General features: G+C 37.2%; 1 protein-coding gene across 2 annotated transcripts in view; it reads right to left on the bottom strand.

Moving 5' to 3' along the window:
* Positions 1-1942: 1942 nt before the first annotated feature.
* camk1b (calcium/calmodulin-dependent protein kinase Ib) overlaps positions 1943-23065 on the bottom strand; it is a 44369-nt gene continuing 23246 nt past the window's right edge. For both annotated transcript variants that reach the window (XM_028002905.1, XM_028002906.1), the window contains 10 exons: positions 15528-15659; positions 9526-9600; positions 8459-8597; positions 7835-7961; positions 7581-7656; positions 6363-6475; positions 5943-6021; positions 5692-5779; positions 4962-5085; positions 1943-4877 (listed from right to left, as the gene is read on the bottom strand). In XM_028002905.1, the coding sequence (XP_027858706.1) occupies positions 4780-4877; positions 4962-5085; positions 5692-5779; positions 5943-6021; positions 6363-6475; positions 7581-7656; positions 7835-7961; positions 8459-8597; positions 9526-9600; positions 15528-15659 (1051 nt within the window). In that variant the 3' untranslated portion in view covers positions 1943-4779. The remainder of the gene's footprint in view (positions 4878-4961; positions 5086-5691; positions 5780-5942; positions 6022-6362; positions 6476-7580; positions 7657-7834; positions 7962-8458; positions 8598-9525; positions 9601-15527; positions 15660-23065) is intronic.

Genomic DNA, 23065 nt, shown 5'->3' with positions numbered 1-23065 from the left:
TATTTTAAAACGGTTCAGTCAAAGTCCAGACCTAAATCCAGCTAAAACTGAAGACTTGATGTTCATATTTTCTCTCCATCCAAACTGAGCTTGAAGTATTTTGCAAACATGATGCATTGTAGCAAAAGGCAAGTTTACATAGTATTGACTTAGGTAACTTTATTCAAAGCCACACCACACTGCTTAGATTGTCCTTTGTAGAAAAAAATTGAAAGTTTAATTGTTCTGTCAACAACTATGCAGAATGTCATGTTGATTTATCATGTTAAATCTTGATCAAATGTATGAAGACTTGCTGTAGCGACAAAATATGAAAAGGTTCAAGTTGTCTGAATATTTTTAAAAACTACTTAACACATGACTAGTAGAAAACCTGTAAATCTTCAGATGATGTGTATATCTAAAGCAGCTCGTCTGTGATTTGATGAATCTGTGAGTTCACATTTCCAGCAGATGCGCTTCTGATTTTGTGACCTTGTCCGCCGGATGCCGTCTGCTTCATAAATCTTCTCATCCTTCCACATCAGCAATTTACTCTCAGTGCTTCTGTAGCATTTAAATTGCCAACAGCACAGAAATAAATCAGCTCTCGCAAGTGACGAATCCCAGTCTGTCATCACAGAAGCTGTTTTGGCTCATCTCTCAATCGAATCCGTTTCACATTCCACGCAGGCATGGACAGCCGCCGCCTGCTCAGAGAGGAGGGCGCAGCACGAGCACAATCTCTACCAACAAGCAGGGGATTTTATTTTGCAGTTAACATGAAAAATATGTGGTTTTATTGTACTCAGCAGTTGTGCTGCACTTTTGGCAGCATCTCCTAATAATTTTTTCCCAATCTTCTGCATCCAGACACGGCTTGCGTCTCTCAACTCGTTTCCACCTTGTAATCCACGAAGAATCCCTCTCATTATCTCAAACCAGCTCCTTGTTTTTGGCTCGACCGCATCGTTTTTACTCCGTCCACCGTCTGCCGACTGAGAGCGACCACCACTCTCACTCTCTTCAGCTCTGCAGTTCCTCCCAGCAGCCAAACCACAAACCCTACTTGCTCAGCATTCCTCAAAGAGGACTTGAGAGGCCTCCCACAGCAGAACATGAAGGTAACCTTCATGTCAAAGTTCTTAGGCCCACAAGGCCGTCCTGTGGGATGAAGAGGAACAGTATTTTGCTATCAAGTAAAGAGTTACTTCTTAAATTTCCAGAATGGCCGAATTATTTCCAATCCATGGCACAGAGTGCAGCATAAGGTAATCGACCATGACAAGAAACATAGATAAATAAATGGAGATTTAATTTGGCCTAACCGAGCTCAAAGCAGACAGAAAACATTCCAAGATGCTGACTTTCAGACTAAACAAGTCCTGTTTTCATAAATTGAATCAGTGTGTACGGTTGATGGTGTGTAGACCCAAAAATTGTTTTAAAAGTTAATGACCTAAGTAGTGATTTGTACAGCGGATCTTACAATTCTGATCAGCATTTGCTTCTATCAGCAATGTTTTCTGTTACACGAGCCAAGAACAGCACTAGATTTATTTTTAATTTTGCTAGGATATCAACATGCCAAATTGAGTTTTTTTCATAAAACTGCTTTTAACCCAAAGAAACCCCAGACCCATTTGTGATAAAGTATTAGTTCCCACACAGATTCATGCAGAGCATGCTTATCAAATTTACTTTCAGACAAATGCAGCCTAAATCCAAAAGTACTCACCCTGGCCTAACGTCTGCAAGGGAGAGGATACTTTTTTCAGACCGGAGGGACATTTTTATATATTATATTTACAGTATATAGCCACATATAAATGTAACAAATTTTTTAACATAATGACAATTACAATTCTATATTATATACAGATTTGTTTATGAAGAAAAAATAACTTTTCTGCTTTAGTCAAATCAGATAATTATGGCTTCTCCAAGGAATTTACACAAAATAGACATAACCAACACATTTTACTTTTTAAAATGATCAGCGTCTGTACATTAAACCAATCCACGACTTCCTGTTTCCTTTGGGTACAAATATGATATGAAACAGAGTTACATCCCTTTCAGACACTTTTGAGAATGGGAAAGACCAGAGAACATGTATGGCAGGACATTAATGCGGTGAGCAAAGAAAATGCTTTGTCAATGTAGGAAATGAGCAGAAAAAAGATATATAACAATAATTCAAAATAGTAAAGTTGTTTTAATTATTGTCAGTACATCAGATCGTATATTGAATCGGCTGAAAGCAGACAGGCTTCCTCTGAGCCCCCCTGTGCTGTTTCGGCTTTAATGTTACAGTACTCCAGGACATCTAAACTATTCATACTGAACTTTTTCTCTGCCAAAATAATGTCTCTAATAAATGCACTTTACAGTTCAGAGTCACCAGTTTCATTACAGCCTGAAAACACTACAAGGACTATCCAGTAAAACTGCGCTATAAAGCTCATAGATATTTTTCCAAAGCAGCACAAAGTTTAACTTTTTGAAATGTTATTACACTGGCCTGCGCTCCTTCACGGTCTGCGTGATTTTAAGTAAAAGACAGCAAGGTCTGACAAAATCTCTCCTTTTACAAGCATCATTTGAGATATTAACAATTCCCAAGGCAAATCCAACCAACATGAAGAGCAATTACAAAATACTGATGTATCAGAGAGAAGCAGGAGCCTAAATGTGTAGCGGTTACTGATAGGAAACGAAGCCCACACCAAAGGAAGATCCTCATATTGTCCATTAGAGCCAGTTGAGATTTTGCAGCGGGTTCCCACCAGATCATTCAGAAACATTTGCATAAAGCTTCTCCTCATCCAGTACAAAAATACATAGGCTAAAGAACACTAATAACATGCTAAACAGGAACAGATATCTTTTAAAAAATGTGCAATGAAATTTATTTTACAAAATAATAGGGGAAACTGAACTAAAACAAAAAAAAAGATACACACAAACAATGTGAATTAATATGGAATGAGTTGGTCTGATGCATAATTCCAGTCTTTAAAGTTTTTTTTCTAAGGCTGGGAAACATGTTGAAGAAAAGTGAGTGTGAGCGGTTTGTAAACTCTGACTGAAAGAGCTACAGTATATTTGCCTGCTTTTTTTGTTGTATCAATTTTGTTGGGGGTTATAAAACCCTTCTGGTTAAAAAGTTTGTTTATGAATCATGCTGCATTTAATGAAAATTAATAAAAAGTATGAACCGAAAATAAAAAAGCCAGTACTTTACTAACTAAACTTTGAATGTCCCATTTTCATTAAGACAACAGCTCTGTTTCCTGCTCGGATGCATAAAGGTGTCGTTATTTATGTAGGTGTGCAAAACTCCATTTTATATTTTTTCCCCCCTCTGTAATTCAAATCCATTACGTTCTAAAGTATTAATTTCTTTTGGACTTTGGAAAGAGGCTGTGCTGCATGTCAGAACACACACAGTTTCAGCTCAGCAATCAAAATGATGATTTCTCTAATGTGTTCCAGTAAAACTTGCTCAAACTAGTGCTGTTTATTAAACGGTGGGAATAATTTTTAGGTATTTACATTATGGTCTACATGCCTGATGATTAAGAGCGCTCCTGCTACAGAGCTATAGTTTGCAGACATCAGGTGCAGGTGAAAGCAATGCACACAATTTTGTTCCTAACAAAATGATTTGAATGGTGTTGAGAAGTACTGGAGATGCAGATAAAAAACTGCAAAGATTAGCTTTAAACTCTTCAGCATCTTTCAGCTTGGATACAAAAGGACTATTTCACACTAAAAATGTTGCAGCCATTTTGTCAAATAGTTAATGGTTGTTTTTTTTTTTTTTTTAAAACAACATTTTCTTTGTGCAGGCATCCTATCTGTACCTAACCTTAATGAGGAAAAAGTTATATTTAAGTTTACATGAGACACACACAATCCCATAATCGTACAAAAAGAAACCACTTTTTAAGCAACGCTACCACCAAATGAAACTGTGGATTCTAAAAGGCACCTTAGATAGGAAAACATCTGTTGTTGCTGAAGTTTGATTTGTTGGAAATAAAAAGAGAACAGGGAAGCCTTTTCCTCTCAACTCCAAACCACTTCATGGTGGAGAAAGAAAGGCTACGTCATAGAATTGCATGGTATCATTTTCATTGGAGAAACTGCTCTGCCACAAATTATTTTAAAGACATAGAATGCAAATCTGCTATATGACAACATTTTCCATTAAAACATTTCCAAATACTCCATCTTACTGGTGTAATGCTGTATTGCATTTCTGCAATACAGCGTGTTTTAAAAAAAAAATTAAATCATGCAATGGGGATTCGTCTCGTTGTCATGCAGATACCATACTGTGATTAACGCTCCAAAGTCTTATAGAAGGAGGGTAATAATTAAAAAATTTAAAACGATAAAACATAAAAAGACAAGTTGAAAACATTTTCGTTAAAATAAAACATCCAGCAAGTTCTGTCTTGCTTCTGTAAAAACAATCCCCACCCCCCCGACATGAAGGAGGGGGAGGACGTCTTTCCCTTTTTCCTTTTCATGCATTTCAACTCATCCCAAAAATGATCTGCCTTGGTGCATAAGCATTACAGCAAGTCTCCCTCCACCTCCTTTTCAACACGATATATTTCTTCCCTTTCAGGCTTGACAGTCTTGCTCCCCCTGCAGGCGACAGGTTGGAATGGCGCTGTATTCCCAGCCAGACAAGCGGGGGAGAGACGGTGCCTCAGGTTCCACCGAGGGGGATTAAAATTGGAAAGTGAATTGGGAATAACAAGTACATGAAGGGGGGGTTAGGTATCACACACTATTGGCTGGGTGGCAGCGGTAGGTGCAGTTGGACAAAGCGTCTGCTCCTCCATCCATGTTCTGGGAGCAACCACCTTCACAAAGTGCTCCTGAGAGAGGAAAAGCACAATATATAGGCATTAAACTAGCTCAAAAAAATGATTGGGTGAAAATAAACATATGCTACCCCTTACCTTCCTCTTCCATCAGCAGATGGGCTTGGCACGGATCGGACAAGGTGGGACCAGGTCCCTCACTGCCAGTGCTAAGCTGGAGACGCCTCATGTGACGGATCACTGCGGTGGCATTGAATGCTTGCTGCAGACACAAAAAAACACAAAGAACATGGAGAAAAACACCCAGTTTTAAGACTTACAAAGATAAAAGCCCTAGTGAGCAAACCTGAATAATAACTCTTACGACAATGTAGAACTTGATCACTTTTGTTTTCAATCTCTTTTTACAAATACAAATCTGAAAAATGTGGTGTGCATTTGTGTTGATCCTTTCTGAGTCACAACTTTGTAGAAACGTCAGATGAAGGCGTTTTGTGACATTTTTACCCCAGAGCTGCAAGTTTAGATACTGAATTGTTTGCGAAAAAGCTCAAGGTTAATGAGATGGGACTAAGAGTACCTAGTAATACAAATTTCTAAATCATATGACAGATTTTCACTTGACTTAAGGTCTGGATTTTGAATGGGTCATTCTAACACATAATGTATGTAAACTCATAGTTTACATACAACAATTTTTTTACTATCATTTTCAGTGTCAATGTTTAGAAGGCTGAATACAAATAAAGACCCTACTTTTCAGATTTCTGATTGTTAAACCCTTCTTAAAATATGCACTTTTCCCATTTCAAAAATCTGCTCTAAAGAGTAATGAATACTTTCGCAGCTCTGTAAGATTCTGACTGACCTTCCATTTGCTCTTAGCAAAGTTTTTCTTGATCTGAGCACTGACGGACTCATGAATGTTCTTGTCCAGGGCGGTATCTCCAGCAATCCTGAGAGAAGGAAGAGAAGGTTTGAGTGAGATAACTAAAATGTGATCATAAAACTACCTTTCAGTAAAAAAAAACAACAAAATAAACAATTATATGAATCTTTAAACAAACTTTTCATTTGACAAGTTTGTGCTGAAGAGACGACATGACAGAAGAGACATACCAAGGGTGCTGCAGAGCCTGGTCACAGGTGAAGCGTTCATTGGAATCTTTTTTCATAAGATGCACTATAAAGTCTTTAGCTGTAAAAAATTAAAAGGTTTAAGGTTAAAAACTGCTATGAATATCATAAAAAACTTTCCATTCAAGTCTTCGTACAGTAATATTGCAGAAAGGCCACAACTGTAGGAAGTGTATTGACATTGATAATTTTGTTTGATCAATGTTTTCTTTGATAAATGCTGCAAATAATAAAAAAACAGACTTTAACTTATCTTACAATATACAAAGAAAAAAAACAAACTGTTTCTTTCTCTAGTCACACACAAAATCTGTGGTGTTTTACATGAGACTAAACTGTTTAATACTAGCATGTCAAATAAGTATGAACAGATCAATGGTGATTTTTGTACATGTACTATACCTGAATCAGAGATATCGTCCCAGTAAGGAGAATCAAACTCGTATTCTGCTCTCAGGATCTGTTCAAACAGTTTGGCATCACTTTCATCATAAAAAGGTGGGTATCCACACAACCTAGAATAAAAGAGAGAACAGCTTATTGGTGCATAACTAACACTATACACTCATATTCAATAAATTAGGTTATTGAAAAATTCTTATTATTTCAGTAACTCATTTCACAAAGTAAACACATTACATAAATTAATAATTACACAAAGACTGATGTTTTCAAGCTGATTTTCTACTTACAGCTTACAGCTGTTGTGAAAACACAACATTATAGGGTATTGTATTTAACCAATAAAACGTATTTTAAAATAGTAATGTAGGTTTAATGAAAGGCATGTTTAATAGCTCCTTAAAGATTGTTATTTTCAAAAGGTACTTTTAATCAGACAAATGAACCATCTAAACCCATTCAAATTTATTTAAAATGGCTAAACTTAAATGTTTTATCTCATGGTCACAGGCATGGTTCTGAAAGAGCAGTGGAACTAAGTAAACTGTTAAATAAAAGCATTCACATATTATTAAATATATTCAGTTTAATAAGACAAAAACAGAATATTAAGTGTATTAACTGACTAACTGGATTGTCTTTTTTATACAGTCTCAAGATTTTCCACACTCAAGACAAAATTATGCAATTCTGGTGAAAACACATGGTAGGACATCTCACACCTCCTTATTCATGATCTGATATAAAAACAAAAAAAAATGTTTGTTTGCTAGTCTATGTGCCAGATGAACAAAGATTTCAAACATGGGACTGCTCTACCAAAATTTTGTTTATACACAAACTTGATAGCATGTGCAAACCTGATCTACAAACAACAAGCACACAGGACTCACATTTTCCTATATACTTTTTAAATTAAAGTTCTGCTTTGTTGGAATTAAGGTTAACCCACACAAAAATGATTCCCAAAAGCTACACACTTTCATCATTTTATGTTCTTGTGAATAAACAAATATCTTTGATTTTGAATTTATCGAAGGTGTCCTTCTGTTTCTCAATAGTTGTTTTTAATAATTTAAAATACTTGTATGAAACACATGATGCATCAGATTTGAAAAGGTAAAGAAGTGATGTTGTACAATTTTCTTTTATTTTAGATATACAGACTTACTAAAAGTATTTATCTGAGGGATGGTGACTATCCAAAGTTGTACTCACAGAATATATGCTATGACCCCAATAGACCAGCAATCCACAGCTTTGCTGTACGGTTTCTGTGCCAAAACCTCAGGAGCTTAAGAAAGAGAAGATGCAGGTTTTAATACAGAATGTCAAAACTTCATATCATAAGTTAATTCATGAACTTATGATGTGAAGTTCATGAGTTCAATATTAATTTGAATATTTTAAGAAGCTGTTGCAGAATTACATGATATGTAAAATGAGTAAATCTTGGTCTCTAAATATCTTACCAACATATCCAGGCGTTCCACAGGCTGTTGACATCACGCTGCCCGAGCCCTCGATCTTAGACAGACCAAAGTCACTGATCATGATTTTTGAGTCTTCGTCCATGCTGTAGTACAGCAGGTTCTCTGGCTGCAAGGTGAGGAGTAATGCAAAACCACATACAAGTGTGAATTTAAAGCATATTATAAAGCATGCCATATATGCACTAGGATACAATAGATGTGTTAAAGCCCTAAATACCCAGTAAAGCCTTATCAGATATTTACTATCAGACATGCAGTACAGAAAAAATAGAAGTGTTTTATGTGACAGGTCAACACAAAGTAGTGTGTCAAAAGCCTGTGTCTTTTTTCGCCTGAAACTGAAACAAAATACACTGAAGTGTGGGGCTCTAATGTGTCAGAATGTGAAAAAGTTCAAATGTGAAAAGGTCTAAATGCTTGCAAGGAATTACTTATTTATTGTTAATACACAGACACCACATACACAATTTGTTCTGAATTTCTTGTTAATGTTAAAGATATTTGTGTTGACAACTTGGCAGGAGAAAAGCATAGCACTCTATATTAAATGAAAACTGCTTAAAAATAACATTGTACTATCAAATAAAGAATGGTCTGACTGACCTTAAGGTCACGGTGCACAATGCCCATGTCGTGGAGGTATTTTACAGCGTCCAGAATCTGTTGAATTAGCTTACTAGCATCTTTCTCTGTGTAGAAGCCCTTCTCTATGATACGATCAAACAGTTCTCCACCAGACACCCTGCAGAAAGAGATGCATTCAGCAAAGCATGTTGGAAATACACATAACATCACCCATTTTATGGATTTGAACAAAAGGAGATGCCAGAGAAGTGGTAAAACACGGTAGTAAACCTATGAGGAAATCAGTAAGAGGAAATGAAAAAAAAGCAGGAACTTACTTTACTAGCTAGTAACAAGAACAAACAACTTCCAGTTTTTATGCTGTTAAGAACTGCTACTTACAACAGGTTTGATGAAGTTTACAGTAACAAATACTCAAATGTAAAAACTATACTACTTTAATCTGAAAAATACAAGGAAACCTCAAACAGTGGTTGCTTTTGGCCACCAGATGGAGACTTCACTCTGCTAACGAAGGTCTCTACAAATGTTCTATTTATCAAGAAGAAATCTCAGGGCTTAATCAATGGCTTGAGGAAGACTTGAAAGAAAGACCAACACTGAATCCAGCAACAAATAAATACAATAAATATTACTGTAGTAAAAACTGTGAGTTTTGAAGCATCCCTTTGCTTTCTGAACACCCTGAATCTCTGCCACCTGCGGCCTTTTATTTTCTGCTTTGACTCTGATGAATGCATGAATGATTTACACTTTTATTAGTGTCACAATTAACAGCCCTCCTGATCCTGGTCTGTCATTGATCTGGATCCTCTCTGACATTTCAGCAGTTTAAGGAGGGTGGGACACTGACAAGCTGCTAGTGTGAAGGCAAACTCCCCACTGATGCTCATGGGTAGTCTACACAGACACACACACATGCACGCCTGTGCGGTTTGTGTGCGAGTGCGTGTATTTGTGTTGCGGAGTGCAGTTCGAAGCATGTGACAAAGAGCGTGTGGGAGATAACACGAGTAGGCAGCTTGAAACACACTTTGCACAAAAAAGAAGGATTCACACAGCACCACACATATGTGAATACTCACAGTTGCATGACAAGGTAGAGGTGTGATTTACTCTCAAATATCTCTTCCAGAGACACAATGTTTGGGTGCTTTATCCTGTCAGGAAGGAGAAGAGAAAAAGGAAGAAATTGTTTGTTTATTATGTTCCTACTTGTAATAATCCTATAACTTTACACATGAAAGTTGAGCTTATCTGCTTTCAGCTTGTAAATATGATCTCAGTGTAAAATGTGCAGGGCTGGGTTAGTTTATCTGTATGGGTAAAGAGGAGGTATCGCTCAGCAAATGCATGCAGTTCTCTAATTGGCTGAACTCTGCTTTGGTGCCCTTTGACACCTGTCAGTGGTGTGACAGTGGTGGGAAAATGAGTCACCAGCTTCAAACTGGTATTGCCCTTTTTGTCATAATCACTGTGTTCATTTAATAAAGCCTGCATAGTGTTGGAAGTCTTTCTCCTTAGCATGTTACAAAATGTTCAGTTTGGCTTTTGATGAATCTTATCAAAACAGAATATCACATTTAACAGCATTCGATTTTAAATAGAATGCAAAAAATTAAAACATGCAAAAGATGAAGTAGAACCAGTAATTATTGTTGCATTGTCACAAAATGCAAGTTTTACATCAAAACTTGGTCTTACTGTGCAGCGCCTTGCTCAACTTTTTTTTGACTTTCGACAAAAACATTCGGATGTATTTTGTCAAACTTTGACATGATGGAGCTACGCAAAGTAGTGCATAAACGTGGAGCAGAAAGAAATTACATTGTTTTCAAACTTAAGAAGTCAGAAAATTATGGGCATTTATATTTAGAGAGCTTTACTGTGATATCCTTGAAAAAAGTCCATATTTGCTTTAAGAAATCCCCTAATTAGCCGATGCATTTCATCTGTACTTATTTCACTCTACATATAAATCCAGCTGTTTGGTGAAGGCCTCTGGGGTTTAGTTAGAGAGTTTAAGTGAAGCAAACGCCGTCACCAAGACACAGAGCAGACTGGTCTGGGCTGGGCAAGAAAAGCAATGACAAGAGCACCAGTTAAATGGCCTTGTGTTAACTGGAGAGATCTACCTCTAAAGTGTTCGACAAAGTAATTGTTAGTCATCCACTCCACACAAAAGAGTGACAAGAAGACAGTGTCAAAGAAAGCCTTAAAAATTCCTGAATACAGTTTGCCAAAGGTCATATAAGGCAGTGGTCCCAAACCCTGGTCCTTAGGGTCTACCGTCTTAAATGTTTTAGATGTTTCCCTGCTACCGCACATTTCATATGATTTTCCTTCCACTTCACAATTATGAGCTGGTTTATCAGATAAGATCCCATTAGAACGTTACTAAAATGTGTGGTTGAAATGTGAAAACGGGCGAAAATATTTAAAGGGTTTGAATACTTTTGAGTACAAAGTCAAGATGCTAAACTGAGACAGTCTGCAAGCATTAGATTCATCAAGCACAAAGCCATATGTACAAGATGTACCGAAGGGAACTCTGCATGGGTCAGCTCAAGCTCACATTGGATTACAGCAGTGACTCATCCAGATTGCAACAATGCATGGACACCTTCATTCATCTAAGGACAGCGTTGAGGGAGAGATGAACTCGGTGGAGGATAAGTGACAGATTAAAACTACAGAGAGATCAGTCACATGTGGCCCTGTATGAGCTTAAGTGTTCAGTAAACATTATGCATTTCAGCAGAATTTCTGTGCAGGTGTGTGTTTGACCAGGTGACGAGCTCACGGACAAAGAAAATATAGCCATACAGCTCGGGTGATGATTTTACAGGTGTGCATTCAGCGCTTACATATTAGCTTAAAAACTGCTAATGAAAGGAAAGTAGGGGGTAAGCAAGAGGATGATCAGTGTCTGTGTACTGGGTTGATCATTAATACAACAGCTGATTTCTTATTATCCAAGACGTGCTTTGATCTAAAGAAATACAACAACAGACGTGAAACCGTCACTGACATGAATCAGCCTGGTGTTAACAGGTCATTTTAAAGGCTTTTGGACTCCAGTGAACCACAGTGAAAGCCATTAACCACTAATTGAAAAATCAACAGTGGTGAGTGGCTGGCCTATCGAAATTACTCCAATAATCCATCTAGGATTCATCCACGATGCGACGAAAAATCCAAGAACACATAAATGACTGTGAATTTCACTTTCCTCAGTTAAGTGTTCATAAATCAGCAAAAAGAAAGATTGAATGAAAACAGCATTTTTTTCTAGGCAGAATCCAGTGCTGACTAAACAGAACATGAAGATTTGTCTCACATTTGCCAAAGAAACTTTTTAATCATCCCAAAAACCTTTAGAAAAAAAAAGACAAAAGTGGAACTGTTTGGAAGAGTTGTGCCCAGTTAAATAAGTGACAGTCAAGCATAATAGCAGTAGTGTGATGGTTGGGGGTTTTCTGAAGCCATCTTTACATTATAAATGAATCCGTATCTATTTTAAAGAGCAGATATATAAAGTAATGTTTTTCTTCTTAAAGAATGCCAAACGTAATTCTTAATGGTGAAGAAAACTGTAAAATTGAACAATTTCAGAAATGCTTGTCTTCCTGACTGTTGGCCTTCAGACGTTCAGCTAAAACTGTGAAGTTTTCACAAAGGCAAGCTGTCTGGTCAATAATGAAGCTGTGATGCGGGGTAGAGTTCACTTTGAAGAACGGTAGATGAGACTCTGTACATATGCTTCTCTCATTTATAACGTATGCTGCAATTCCTACCAACCTGGACAGAAAAACCTTCAGGACATAATTCAGTCTGATGATTTCATAATTTAGACAGAAAATCATATTTCCATGTCACAAAATATACAGTATGTACAACCCCTGGCAAAAAGTATGGACTCACCAGTCTTGGATGAGCACTCATTCAGACATTTCATGCTGTAAAACAAACTCAGATCAAAAACATGATACAATATTAAGGTCGTTCCAAAGTGCAACTTGTTGGCCTTCAGGAACACTCAAAGAAATGAAGAGAAACTATTGTGGGAGTCAGTGAATGATACTTTAATTGACCAAGCACAGGGAAATAAATATGGAATCACTCAGGTCTGAGGAAAAAAGTATGGAATCATGAAAAACGCATAAACAAAAGACCATTCAACATACATCACTAGTATTTAGTTGCACCACCTTTGGCTTTTATAACAGCTTTCAGTCTGTGAGGCATGGACTTGATGAGTGACAAACAGTATTCTGCATCAATTTGGTGCCAACTCTCTTTGATAGCAGTTGCCAGATCAGCTTTGCTGGTTGGACCCTTCTTGTGGACCATTTTTTTCAATCTCCACCACAGGTTTTCAATTGGGTTGAGATCTGGACTATTTGCAGGCCATGACATCGACTGAATGTGTCTTTCTTCAAGGAATGCCTTCACTGTTTTTGCCCGATGGCACGATGCATTGTCATCTTGGAAAATTATTTCATCATCACCAAACATCTGTTCAATTGAAGGGATGAGAAAACTGTCCAAAATGTCAATGTAAACTTGTGCATTGATAGAAGAATTAACCACAGTCATCTCCCCAGTGCCTTTGCCTGACATGCAGCCCCATATCATCAAGGACTGTGGAAATTTGGTTGTTTTCTTCAGGCAGGCCTCTTCATAAATCTCACTGGAACGGCACCAAACAAAAGTTCCAGCATCATCACCTTGTCCAATGCAGATTCTTGACTCATCACTGAAGACAACTTTCATCCAGTCATCCACAGTCCATGATTGCCTCTCCTTAGCCCATTGGAGTCTCGTTCTTTTATGTTTAGGTGTCAATGCTGGTTTTCGTTTAGCTTCCCTGTATTGAAATCCCATCTCCTTTAGGCGATTTCTTACGGTTCGGTCACATACATTGACTCCAACTTCCTCCCATTTATGCTTCATCTGTTTAGTTGTACTTTTTCGGTTTTCAAGACAAATGGCCTTAAGTTGTTTGTCTTGACGCTTTGATGTCTTTCTTGGTCTACCAGTACGCTTGGCTTTGACAACCATTCCATGCTGTTTGTATTTGGTCCATATCTTGGATACAGCTGACTGTGAACAGCCCACATCTTTAGCAACCATGCGTGAAGGGTTACCTTCCTCAAGAAGTTTCACAATCCTCTCTTTTGTTTCAAGGGACATTTCTCTTGTTGGAGCCATGGTTCTCACCACTCCACTTCGTCCAGCAGCCCTCCAAGGTGTCATGACTGCAGGTGTTTTGAACTGCACACTAACGGGCACATCTAATCTGGGGCAGGTGTCCATTTAGGGAAAGGAAATAGACTGGGTGTGTCCTTTTTTTTCTACCTCCAATTTGAGTGATTCCACACTTTTTTCCTCAGACCTGAGTGATTCCATATTTATTTCCCTGTGCTTGGTCAATTAAAGTATCATTCACTGACTCCCACAATAGTTTCTCTTCATTTCTTTGAGTGTTCCTGAAGGCCAACAAGTTGCACTTTGGAACGACCTTAATATTGTATCATGTTTTTGATCTGAGTTTGTTTTACAGCATGAAATGTCTGAATGAGTGCTCATCCAAGACTGGTGAGTCCATACTTTTTGCCAGGGGTTGTAGTAAAAGAGGAGTGAATTGATTGAAATGTGTAGGCTATTTATATTCATGAAGCAACGTCTTTGAACTCTAAAAGAGTTATGATGCAAAGCAGAGTCTGTTTCAGTTCTGGTTTGGTCTTCTGCGACTCCTCCCTCCTCTTCAGCAGGAGCTACATGCTCAGCTATGATGTGATGACACCAGCAAACATACACCTACCCTACCCCCCACTCTGTGAGATATGGGGACATAAACTATTAACATGAGTAATGAAGCCTTTGGACGAGTCAATATGAACATCCCACGGAGCCAAACATGACTCTCAAGCCGTGTTTACCTCGGTTTTATTTAATTTGTCACAGTTGTATGTGAGCTGCTAGCTGACCCCCACCACTCTCATTCCACAGTTCTCACCTCAGAGGGAATCATAACTGTATACTGTGTTTCTCCTGTAACCTAGGCAACAAGGCCTCTAAAAATAACCAGGGACCTGTGTAGATCAGCCATTTTTACTGTGACCTGTATTTCCCCATATGTAAAAAGAGCACAGCAGAAGAAAAACCCTTCACAATTAGGAAGTTTGTGTCACTTCCTTGGTTTTAATGTAAAAAAAAAATTGCTTGCTTCTTTAGGTATGAAAGATGTGGGAGGAAAAACATTTTGCAGGTGGTTTTCTCTAAAGCATAAGGCTTCTTGTTGCATAATTTGTAATATTTAAGGAAGGTAAATTTGAAAAAATATGGGGGTTTTTTCTCCGAAGAGTTTTTGGCGAGGAGAGGGGGGAAGACATGTGGCAAAGGTTGTCGGGACCGGGAGTCGAACCCGCGACGTCCGCGTCGAGGACTAAGGCCTCCAAACGTGGGGCGTGCTAACACACTGCGCCACCACAGCACGCCCCGAAAAAAAAAATGTTTTAATTACATTTTAGGTGGATGCATGTTGTGTAGCACCATAATTTAAGTCTAAATCTTTAAAGGGGAGGCATTATGTATTTTCCAAGCACATAGTGTCATTTTATGTCAGAATCAAGTAAGTATGTTACCTTCGGTTAAATGCAACTTAAAATAAATTTGACTTCATAACCGCATCATAGCTGTATCTTACGCCTTGAAATTGGCCTCTGTCTCTGTCGTCACAACAATGCTTCTCCAAACTACAATTCTCCAGGAGTGTTGCAGTTTATTTGATAAGCTCAGCAGACGGGCAGTTCCACCAGGTGTTTGCTAATTACTGCAGCCACTAGTCTGGTGGAGCTGCATGGGAGAGAGGAGGAATGCTCTGTAGGGTGGAAGCTCAACTGGGAACTGATGAAGGAATAACATCACCCCATGAAATAAAGTTCAGAAAAGTCGGTTTTGCATAATACTCCCCTTTAAGAACATTTAGTGAAAAATCATAACTTGGAATACCTTTAGACCACTTTATTTTAGGTGTAGATGTTTATCAGAGGATGATTTTAAAGGATAATATTTCACTTACTTATGCAGAACTGCGATTTCATTCTCAATGCTGTTTTCCTTGCCTTCTAATGCTTTCTTGGGAATACACTTAATAGCCACCAATCTCTGCGTCTTCTTCTCCTCAGCCAAGACCACCTCGGAGAATGCTCCCCTGAAACACAAACACAAAGGTCAGTCTGTCATCTCTCATCATTCTCCAGGGTTCAGATTGGGTTCTTTATGGTATGGAGTGGATAAATAAAAGACAAGATGAAAAACAAAGTGCTGGTTAATTTCTTGCTCTACTGATGCCAGACTGTGATTTATTTTTAACTTCAGTCTCCTCCTAAAGCCTCTAAGATGCTGACTCAAGTCCAGTCGAGCCTGTAAACTAGTGGGATGATTTGGAAGCACCAGTATTGAACGCTGGGGTTTTTTATCTCTGACTCACATGATAACCAATAAAACACTTGGATGAGTATATTATCTAAATATGAAGGCGTATGTGTGGATTGTATGACTCACTCAATATATCTTTCCAGTTAATTCATTTCACTCAATTCCACTTATATACTGTACTATACTGTAACTCCTTAATTAGATGCCGTTGAGAATAGCCCAAATAACATTTCTTTGCATTTTATCCACAGTAATTCTCTCTTCCAACTAACAAACAAATAAATAATCAGATATAAAACAGAAAGCACTTAAGATCTTTATCATTTTCCTTTGAATCTTTAACCCTGAAGCCAAACAATTCTTCTGAAATCTAATGCCCAGATATTTCTGACTTAAAAATGTCAGGAGTGACATAACTGGTTAAAATCCTGGCCTGCAACTGGGTGCATCCACCCACATTAGTGGGATTAGTAGTACAACAGAAACAAGGGGCTGTATGAAAAGGATGTTGAGGGTTAGGGTAAAGCAAACATAAGAACTTAAATTGCTCCTGAGCTGCATTAGAGGCTCCCAGACACAATGACACAGTGTCAGCTGTTTGTGTGTATAGATGTATAACTGTGGAGGTTATAATTGTTTAGATAGAAGATTATAATAATAGTAAATGTCCATTGTTTTATAGAGATGAAATAATGAAAAATGTCCACAAAAAAAACATTTGTTTTGTCAAAAAAAATGAAAAAACAACAATATATTATCAGTGCAATTTACCAACTCAATTTAGCAGTTTTGGAAAAACATTATAGGTAAAAGCTAATTGTAATAAATAAAGAAATTCACGTGACAAATAAGAACGGGTGTCAGCCTGCTTGAAATTATCAGCATGGTCTATCTGAAATAAGTAAATCATAATGCTCTGATTCTAAAACACTAATCTGAGCACAGTGGTGGTAAAAATAATAATAAATATAAAATAAAAAAACAAGGTACACTTTTTTTCAGTTCTGAAATTTCACATGGACATTTTAAGAATGATGTGGTTTTTATCAGGCCCTAAACCTATTTAAATGTAATCCTGAGTGTGCAAAAACTGTTTTTCTGTATTACTATTAATAACTCACCTCGATGTGGAGAAATATTTGCACAATTTTAAAACCTTTGACTCGTTTCATCAAGCTATCTGATAGATAATCTTATGTTGGACTCAAGACTACTTTGGTAGACTGAGGAGTTCAAGAAATTATCAAGACAACATTCCCTACAGACAACTACTGTTTTTGATATATTTTTTTTAAATAGTAATGTGTAGCAGAATTATGCATTTTTTTTTGTTAATCCATTGTCTCCAACTAAATCAGCTGGGATCCATGTTAAAGCCCTTCATTAGCTCAGCATATTAATCTAGCCACATAGACCTGCCAGTACTATCACCATGCTCTGACAAGTTACCATTTTAGTAAAACCTGTCTTCTTGCTTAGCTTGAGGGAAAGTCTAAAACTGCAGTAACAACGCAAAAATAAAGTGACGCATCCACAGCTAAAAATGTACGTGTGGGCCGAGGGGAACCACAGGCCTCCTGTCAGTCAGTTTACAGATACATTATCATTTGCAGACCAGGAAGGACTGCACAGCAACACACAACTGTCACCAGAAAGAGAAACCATCTGACCTACACAGTGTACTAAAAATAACAGCCTCCTCTGTATAAAAACAACACAACTCCGAGAAACTCCGGATGACTTGAAACTGCCTCTAAAGTTGACAAAGATTTTAAAACTTATCAAATTTGTACAGGAAAAAATACTGTTTACATTTTCCCTATTTTGCATAAATCTGATTCAGTGAGAGAGCACTTTAGCTTCAATTTACTGGAGTTAAATATTAAACTGAGCCCAATATATCAGAAATGTTGAAACAATAAAGGTAAAAATATACAGTCAAAACCAAACTACCAGAGATTTAAAATACATCTTCCTCTGTTCCCCTACTCTTCCTATCCTTAGTGCTAAACAAAGCTCTTACTCAACTCTGGAAGATGTTTGTGTCGATCAAAATAAATGTCTGCATATATAAGCCTTAGAAAAAACTTTACAGCAAGCATTACATTTAACTTACAGTCCTTAAGAAACATTTTGAAACCAGTTCTGCAACACAATATTATCACAGAAGTCTAGATCCAGAACGCTGAAAATTAAGATAATGCCATGTTCTGTTAGACAATTATCCAGGGAATGAAGCTTCTTGGTCACAACTTCTTGGTCATCTAGTAACTATCTCACTGCCACAAAAAGGCCATTGGCTCTAGAAAAATCCAGCTGGGTAGAGGATGCTGTCAGAGCTACAAATTCCTCAGTAGCTTCTGGATGACTTGGTTGACATTTTCCATGCAGCTATATAGTCAGACCAAAAAGCTGAGGAAGGATCCAACTCTGGTACAGACACCCTTTGACCTGAGAAGTAATTACTAGCCTCTCCAAGTTAAGTTCTTGTTATTTTTAAAACTATAATTGTTTAACTTGAAGTACTTTTAAAACTTTGTGTGATGCTGAGGTCTTTCTTACAGATTAGAGAAAGAAACATCAATTAAACATGTTGATTTGTCATTATGGCCTGTATAAACAGACAACAAACGTATCTCATCAAGATCAGAACAACAGGACAACATTCCAATACTGACTTCCTGTCACAACATTATACTGAACACTTTATTTTAGTGCAGTACTTCTGCTTTCACTTACTGACAAAAGCCACACAATGCATATTCACATCCATCTGTATTTAACTGTGCTATTTGAGTTGCAGCAGAAAAGAAGAAGGCTGAGTGGGAACATCGACGACGGACTAATTCAACACAAACGAACTCAGCAGAAACTGGGATGTTTTCTGACAAAGTTCAAATTAAAAATTACAGAGAACGGGTGATCCTCAAAGTATATTTACATAATCTTACACAGAAACAGTTGGTAGAAGAACATTTGAATACTGGGATCTATACATTGAGCACTTGAACACAACACCACAGCTATTAAATGTCACCAGATGTTTAATGTGACATCATTAAACTGTAATATGGTTTGTATGTCAGCAAAGGTCAGACGAAACTTTCTTAGTATTGTTGGAGAAATATTGACAGCAAAAGTGTCAATCTAAAACACAAATCATATAATTAAAAAAAATTGTGTGATCATTTAAATAAAGTGTAAATATTTATTTAAATGTCTCAATCTGATAAATATATGCATAGGTAAATGCATAACTCCTCTGAAATTTAAGAGCATGCATATTTATTTTAGTATTTATTTAATTGTTTCATATTTCTAGTCCTCTATTCCATCATGAAATCATTTCAGATGTCAGACATCTGATTTTAATAATAATTTAAACATTCAACATATATCCATCCTGAATTTCTATAAATTTTCACATATAAGTTCTTAAATATTTAACAACTTATTGATGATGGTTGCATTTTTGGTCCTTGATGAAGAAAGTTACAAAGTCAGAATAAAACCCCATATGTGCTGTGAGGCTTCACTTAAAACAAGTCTTGTCCTGCAGACTTGTTTGCAGGGCATGCAAACAAGTCCCTTGTTATGAATACACTCTTGTTGACTGGGGGATCCACTGAAACACAAGTCAAATAATATTGATTTCTGTCACCTCTTTGCATATACCATGTCTCTTTTCACTCTGGACAATTTGCTACCTGGACAGATAGCAAACTAAAAAACTTAAAACTCAGATATTTTTCTATTCTCTGGATAAAACAATCTTGGCTGTATCAAGACATTGGATTTTGATGTTACCTTGGCAACAGACATGGTGTAACGTCTTGTACTTTGGACACATTTAATTTTCTTAATAGATTTTTTATATTTTTATGTCAAGAAATACCAAGAAGTGCTCTTTTTTATCTTGATATAGAAACCGATTAACAGATAAATTCAAGGTGCTATAAGTTACTCAGAAAAATATTTATTTTATTTTCCATCAATATTTCTCATATGACAGTGTAAATTAATAAAATATAAGACACAACATTGTGATTACTAAAAGAGCAAAAAGTACTGAAACCTCTTCATTACTGCAACTATTTGTGAGTGCAATACATGAGGCAACAAGTCAACATTTTCTCTTCAAAGTTGGTGTAAGTCACAGCTTTGGTAAGCTTTTTTTAGTGTGTTTGACAAGATGTGATGGGTAATTGACAGGGAGGCAATATCTCCAGAAATGAATCTACTAAAGACTATTCCATGTCTGCACAGGTCAGCATCTATTAAGGGTCATCCAAAGTTCAAAATGCATACGGGAAGAAATCGCTGACCCGTGTGGTCTGATGGAACAGCTGAGCTGCTGTAGCTCAAATTGCTAAAGAAGCTAATGACTATTAGAAAGGTGTCAGAATACACTGTGCATTGCAGTTTGTTATGCAAGTTGCATAGCCTCAGCCCAGTCAGGATGCTAATCAGTTGTCCACAACTAATTAATGTGTCAACAATAAGCCTGGAAGCCTCAAAATTGGGCCAGAGACCAATGGCGAAAAGTAGCCTGTTCTGGTTAATTGTGGGTTTTTTTTTTTTTTACATCATGGATAGCCTGTAGGATGTGCATTGGTTAGTTGTGGAACACATCACCAAGATACTCTATGGGAAGCAGGAGACTGTTTGGGTAATATTTTGATGGGAGACTCTGGTCCTGCCATCTGTGTGGATATTACTTGACACCTACTACATAAACATTGCTGAAGACCATGTACACAATTTCACTGGAAATCTATTTCCAGATCTATTTCCAACAACTTCAGGAGCACCAAGGTCTTGACTTAGTCTCCAAATCAGATTCCAATCCAATTTAGCACCTATGGGATATTTTGCACAAAAAGTCAGATCCATGTGGGCACTTGCTCACAGCCTATAAGTTTTACAAGAGTTACTGGTAAGATTTTGGTGCCACATACAACAGTTCTCCTTAAGTTGGTGGCCATAATGCTATTTGGAAAGGGTGTACTATATGTGTTCATCATAAGTAATGTCTGATGAAAATACTGATATGAGCTATTCACAAGAGAAAACTTTAATGACAAATCCTTATAAACTATCTGTCTGCTGTCCTGCATCCCAGTGTCACCTAAACCTTGTCCTCAGGCCTCACTGTCCTATGTTTCATGGGAATGAATCTACTTTTCCCATCACTTTTGTCGAGGTTTTAAACCTACCAACTAGGTGCAAGGAAATATATAAAGCATGCACAACAATGTGCTCAGGGGACCAGGTTTAGGAAACATTGCTAGAAACTACATTATGAAACTACACTGCTGAATACTTTAGCTCTGAGCAACAAAAAGGGAAAGAAGCGGATAATCTTCAGAAAGGGAGTGTAGCAGATGTTGCACAGACTTAGTTGTCAACAAAACTGATGTCCAGAAAGATTACAATGAGTCTGTACAGCAAGAATAGAGAGATGGGACAAACGTATTCTGAGAAAAAAATAAAATAAAGTCTTGTAAAATCTGTAGCACCAATGAAACTGGATATTTAAATGCAAAGTGCAAAAATATATTTTATCTTTCTCTGACTTCAAGCAATACTATAAACCTTTCCTGTGAGGTCAGCTAGAATAACAAAAATAATTTCTGTTTTCTAAATGTAATATGTATATATTAAGGTTGCAACTGGATATCGGTGTAAATGATTGTTGTGAGTTTGCTGGGAGTATAATCCCAGTTGTGACTGCAGCTAAATTGTAAAGTAAACAACAGTGTTTACTGAGCTACCCCAGCTCCAAACAGGACATTCCTCTAAGCACCATGGGACGTGTGTCCAGGAAGAGGATACACACACAGTCACCCAAACACATACACACACAGCACAACTAATAGCCACTAAATCCTCAGTAAAAACACACTTGCCACAATCCAAACAATTGCGCGTATTCTGAGAAATCCAGCGTGCAAATACTTCACGCACAGGCTTAAGCTCACAAGATGGGAATATCCACATGTGTAGAGTCTTATACAACTTTAGGATGTAGAAAAAATAATATTCTGCCATTACTGCAAAAAGCAGCATGCTCGCTCAGTTTTTTTAAAATTAAAATGTAAAAAATAATGCAGTAATTCAACCTGCTTTACTTTTCAGTGTATTTTTTTTTTTTTCAGTAATGCACTTTTTGAAGATACCACTATATGCAAACTAAGGCAAAAGGCCAAAATGAATATAAAAGTTTGGGTTATAAATAAAAATACGAAACATTAATCCAATGAGAAATGCTGTGCTTTTATTATAATTTAGATTAGCAACAAAAATCTGAGGAACTTTGCTACCCATTGAGTTTCACATTTAACTTGTTCTTGTCATCATCCTCTTTGCATCTTTTCCCTTAATCAAAAGCCAGTAGGAAGTCTGTTGTGGCCATCTGCTTCAGGTGCGAGTGCCAATAGCATCACTTTTCCAGAGATAACGCTAAACAAACAAGGAGGCATTCCTCTGGTTTTGATGCATTTTGAGAGGACTCTTTAAAAAAATTGTAACCTAGTGTTCTTATTTTTCTATAAAAGCCATGTTTATCAGACAGCATGAATTGTGCATTCTGCGCTGCTGAGAAGTTGGTCAAAGAGATATGTAAACAGATGACAAATAGTAACTGTGGAAAGGTCAGAGAGACATAGGGAAGGACCATCTGGTCCAATCAGAGCTGAGAGAAACCCAACTGTGAAACTGGCCCTGAAACATAAAAAGACCATCTTGCTTTGTATCCCTTCTAAACATGAAGATGTAAAATAGCCCAAACTGATAAAAATTATTAGATTGGGGTATTGTATGTTACAAAATACATTATATACACTTTTATACTAATTGCAGTTGGTCCACTAGTTAACAAACATGTCTTGTAATTTGACAACTTTGGTTTCAATTCATGGTCACCTTAGAAAAGAGTGATGCTACTTTACTCTTTACTTAACTGCTGTGTTTTTCGCAACAGCAAATATTTACAAACAGCAGAATTTATAAAGCTTATAAAAAGAGAGAAATGTCGCCATCTGTTTTTCTGTTGCTGCACACTGTCAGTTGTCCTCAGTCAGACAATCCAAATACTCCAAAAATATATGAACGTGCGTTATCTTACCAATGTAAACTATACCTGCCTTACAACTACATCTAAAGTTAGTTCAAAATGCT

The sequence above is a fragment of the Xiphophorus couchianus genome, chromosome 20, assembly GCF_001444195.1.
Source record: "Xiphophorus couchianus chromosome 20, X_couchianus-1.0, whole genome shotgun sequence".
In the NCBI taxonomy this organism is placed as follows: domain Eukaryota; kingdom Metazoa; phylum Chordata; class Actinopteri; order Cyprinodontiformes; family Poeciliidae; genus Xiphophorus; species Xiphophorus couchianus.
This window is presented reverse-complemented; position numbering and strand designations above follow the sequence as displayed.